This window comes from Anarhichas minor, unplaced genomic scaffold (assembly GCF_050575085.1).
Source record: "Anarhichas minor isolate MPS153535 unplaced genomic scaffold, ASM5057508v1 ptg000026l, whole genome shotgun sequence".
NCBI lineage: Eukaryota > Metazoa > Chordata > Actinopteri > Perciformes > Anarhichadidae > Anarhichas > Anarhichas minor.
Window position 1 is genome coordinate 2501 of NW_027466472.1, and position 4593 is coordinate 7093.

The window sequence follows — 4593 nt, forward strand, 5'->3', positions numbered from 1 at the left end:
TAATATATTTATAAAGTGAGATAAGCTTCACTTAAATCATTCCGTCCTCCCCTCGTATATTAAAAAGTGGATCCTCCTTTCCTGTATATTAGTTATAAGTCAGGACTCGCGTGCTGCTTCTTCACTCTAATGGAGATTTGATGAGTTTCGGTCCTCGTTACAGAGCGCAGTGTGATACCATCGTGGCTATTAAAGCAGCCGCTGTGATCTTTCAATGACTCCAACAAAAGCCATCGCTGCTAATTTGCACGCTATTCATATCTGTGCGCTTTATCTTTCTGCACTCGTTTGTGTCTTTTCCCTCTCAACGGGTCACAATCACTCTTCCTCTCCTTCCATTATTGATGCACTTCCTCTTCCCTCTTTGTTCCTCTCAGCACTCACTTCTACTTCTTCTTCTTCTTCTTCTTCTGGTCTGTGCGTAGAACTATAAGGAGCTGGAGCTGCTGAGGCTGGTTTATTATGGCGGCGTGCAGCATGACATCAGGAAGGAGGTGTGGCCTTTCCTGCTGGGACACTATAAGTTTGGGATGGGCAAAAAGGACACGAGCCAGGTACAACTAACGCCGTCTCTTCGTGTGTCTCTGCATTTGAAAAAGAAAAAGCAATGTGTGATTTTTATTTACTTTTTCTGTGTGAAGATTGACGCAAAGATCAGCGAGCGCTACCAGCAGGTGATGCGTGAGTGGAAGGCCTGCGAGGTGATCGTCAAGCAGAGGGAGAAGGAGATGCAGTCGGCCATCTTTGCCAAGCTGTCGTCGGGCAGCAGCATCGACAGCCACGTCCTGCGACTCGTCCACAGAGACTCCACGCTCAGCAACGAGGTGAAGAACTAAAGCAAGATAAAGAATGTTTGTTACGCAGCCAAACAAAACCAACCGATAACCCGTAAAACATCAGAGCAACTGGAACACTTAAAGAGGAACGCCATCAAATGGTCTTCTGAGGCTCTCTGTGCATTCTTCTGGTCTTAAAAAGACAGATTACTATACGTTTATTTGTGTCTGGTTTAAAAAGCGTGGGAATAAATGTGAGCAATCAGATTCACCAAGAACAGAAATAAATCGTATTGTATTGACAACCTCGGTGGTGAAATCATAGCGATCAACATGCTGTGATTTGCTGTCTGAGCCAGCAGCCTGCGTCACTGCCCTCTCTTCTCACGTCTCTCTCTTCTGCAGGTGTTCATGTCTGTGGATGAGCCGGATGCAGGGAGCCAGGAGACCCCCAGCGGAGAGGACGGCACCCCCACCATCACCGCCCTGGTTCCCCCCGCAGCCCAGCCTCCGGAGGAGCGCCCTCTGGTGGAGTTCGACTCCCCCGACTCGGGTCTCCCCTCCTCCAGGAACTACTCGGTGACCTCTGCTCATTCCCAGATCCTGTCCAGCATAGACGACGGTCAGAGCACGGAGGAGGAAGGGGGGGCCGGGGAGGAGGGCAGGACTTCAGGTGTGCTGGGGGGCTGCATGGGTCCTCTCACTGAGGACAGGCTGTGCAGTCAGCTGGACAAACTGGTGACCAGTGGAGCAGCTACAGAGGCGATATCGCCGTCGCTCTCCTCATATACGGTGTGTATAGTGTTTGAATAGGTCTGTTCACATCACCGTTTATCGATCTGTAGTCTGCAACTAGCGGGCGACATCGTGACTTAAAGGCTAAAGAAAGCTGTGATTTACACCTGCTAATGTTGACAACTCTGCTTTCTGTATGCAGATCGAGCTGCTGGACACGGTCGCCCTCAATCTCCACAGGATAGACAAAGACGTGCAGCGCTGCGACCGCAACTATTACTACTTCACCACGGCCAACCTGGAGAAGCTACGCAACATCATGTGCAGGTTTGTAGAAGAAGGAGATCCTTCAATTAAAACTGCTAAAGGTGTGTATATATATATATATATAAATACTGTATATTATATATATATATAACACCTTTACTGGTCTGGTTCACTCTCACCACTCTCATCAAGGTGGAGCTTATGTACTTTATGTATCAAAAGGGGAGGAGTTTGATCTCTGACAGTGGTTTGTATCTTATTAGTGCATCCAGTGTTTTATATGTGAAAATAAAATATAAAAATAAAACTGTATTTTAAAATGTGCATTGAAGTTCAACCACTGGCAGACACACAGTCTTTGAGTGAGATTTGTTGGCTCACGTTTGTCGTGCGTCTCCTCCTCGTCTGCAGCTATGTGTGGGAGCATTTAGAGATCGGCTACGTTCAGGGCATGTGTGACCTGCTCGCTCCGCTCATGGTCATCCTGGATGACGGTGAGAACAAAGAATCTTCTTTATATCTCTGTAATTATTGTTGTAAAGGAGCTGCTACAGAATTGAAACTAAAATGACTCATTTATTCAAACTTTTAACTGGTCGTGAATTAGTCTCAGATTAATCCTGATCCTCAATTTCAAATATTATTTGTTGCTGAAAAACAGAAAGAAATGTGAACGAGTTTGCGTGCTGTCCGGGCTACATGAGCCTTTGTTCTTCCTCTGTGTGTCAGAGTGTTTGGCCTACAGCTGCTTCACTCAGCTCATGAAGAGGATGAATCAGAACTTCCCTAATGGTCGAGCCATGGACACACACTTTGCCAACATGAGGTCACTGATCCAGGTGACCGATCACTCTTACTGTGTGTGTGTGTGTGTGTGTCTGTGTCTCTATCTGTGTGTGTGTGTCTCTGTGTGTGTGTGTGTGTATGTGTGTCTCTGTGTGTGTGTGTCTCTGTGTGTGTGTGTGTGTATGTGTGTCTCTGTGTGTGTCTGTCTCTGTGTGTGTGCGCGTGTGTGTGTGTGTGTGTCTCTGTGTGTGTGTGTGTCTGTCTGTGTGTGTGTGTCTCTGTGTGTGTGTGTGTCTCTGTGTGTTAACGTTCTCTCTGCTCTCCCTCTGATGTCAGATTCTGGACTCGGAGCTGTTTGAACTCATGCAGCAGAATGGAGACTACACTCACTTCTACTTCTGTTACCGCTGGTTCCTGCTGGACTTCAAGAGAGGTGAGCTCATCCTCTACCCTCGCTGACCTGTAGTTTGCACCTCATCACAGTCGCACTAAAAAGGCATTCATGCTCAACGTGCTGTTCGTTGCATTATTCTCTGAAACACCAGAGGACGTACGAACAAAATACCAAAACTGTGAAGAATCAGAAAGAAACCAGTAAAACACAATAAACCATCTCATGTTCACGAACTACTTTATTACCTTTATATGAGCCCTGTAAAGAGAGAAGTCAAGTATTAAAAGTGTGATGAAGAAACAAAGGTTTAATATCCTGTAAACTATTTGATTTGCTGCAAAATATTTACTCAAATGTAGATTTTTAAGACGTCCTGTTACTAAAACATCTAAAAACTATTTCATCTTCTTTATAAAATCCTCAGACTTGTTTGTACTTAACTTTCTCCTTTACATTTCTGTGGGAAGTATTGTGCTTTTTAGTAGTTACTTGTTACTTTGCAGCTTCAGATTAGGGATACAAAATATATTTAACATATGAATTATGTTGTATTATTATAGATTAAGCAACCTGATAGCATATTAGTTAAGATTATCCCCACCCTCACGAGATGCAACATCAAAGTGATTCTTTGCATTAAGAACTATAACTCCATTATTGGATATATATTATACTTGTGCACTTTTATACAAGTACTAAAGTGCATGACTTGTACTTGTATTGGAGTATTTCTGCACCACTGTATTGCTTCTTCAAAAACACTGATCGAAGAGTCAATATGCTGTCTATAAACGTGTGTGTGTGTGCGTGTGTGTGTGCGTGTGTGTGTGTGTGTGTGTGTGCGTGTGTGTGTGTGTGTGTGCGTGTGTGTGTGTGTGTGTGTGCGTGTGTGTGTGTGTGTGTGCGTGTGCGTGTGCGTGTGTGTGTGTGTGTGTGTGTGTGTGTGTGTGCGTGTGTGTGTGCGTGTGTGTGCGTGTACAGAGCTTCTGTACGAGGATGTGTTTGCGGTGTGGGAGGTGATCTGGGTGGCTCCCAGGATTTCCTCGCAGCACTTTGTCCTCTTTCTGGCCTTGGCCCTGGTCACAGTGTACCGTGAGATCATCATGGACAACAACATGGACTTCACTGACATCATTAAGTTCTTCAATGGTAAGAAACAGGCTTGACTGTGCATATCCATCATTCTAAAGACTCCTGTGTGCTTTAACAAATGAGTTGAGACAATGTGTTGTCTGATGCTGATGCCTGTTCCAAACAACCGCACTGGAAGGTCTTCTCTCTAACAGTGTGTCTGATCCACAGAGATGGCTGAGCGTCACGATGTCCAGCATATCTTGAAGGTAGCACGTGAGCTAGTGCACAAAGTCCAGTCTCTGATGGACAACAAGTGACTATAGAGGAGGAGGAGGAGGAGGAGGAGGAGGGGAGGAATGGGAGGAGGAGGAGGAGGAGGAGGAGGAATGGGAGGATGCAGAGGGGTCCAACTACAGGACCCTCGGCTCCTCCTCTCTTCCCTCAGAGAGACCAGAGTGTTTCCAGGCCTCCACCGTATCCAGAGTCGGGTCCGGGGAGTCCAGGTCTCCTCCCTGCCCAGGTGAAGGCCCCTGGAGGTCGGGGCTGGAGGTCGGGGCTGGA

The 4593-nt window shown here is 46.2% G+C and overlaps 1 protein-coding gene across 1 annotated transcript in view; it reads left to right on the forward strand.

Moving 5' to 3' along the window:
• Positions 1 to 4349, forward strand: part of LOC142959276 (small G protein signaling modulator 2-like) — a gene marked incomplete at its 5' end in the record, with an annotated part of 6224 nt that extends 1875 nt beyond the window's left edge. Inside the window, 9 exons of the mRNA XM_076100521.1 lie at positions 426 to 554; positions 642 to 824; positions 1182 to 1568; positions 1714 to 1838; positions 2190 to 2272; positions 2508 to 2617; positions 2901 to 2997; positions 3940 to 4107; positions 4261 to 4349. Of these exons, the coding sequence (XP_075956636.1) occupies positions 426 to 554; positions 642 to 824; positions 1182 to 1568; positions 1714 to 1838; positions 2190 to 2272; positions 2508 to 2617; positions 2901 to 2997; positions 3940 to 4107; positions 4261 to 4349 (1371 nt within the window). The remainder of the gene's footprint in view (positions 1 to 425; positions 555 to 641; positions 825 to 1181; positions 1569 to 1713; positions 1839 to 2189; positions 2273 to 2507; positions 2618 to 2900; positions 2998 to 3939; positions 4108 to 4260) is intronic.
• Positions 4350 to 4593: the final 244 nt, after the last annotated feature.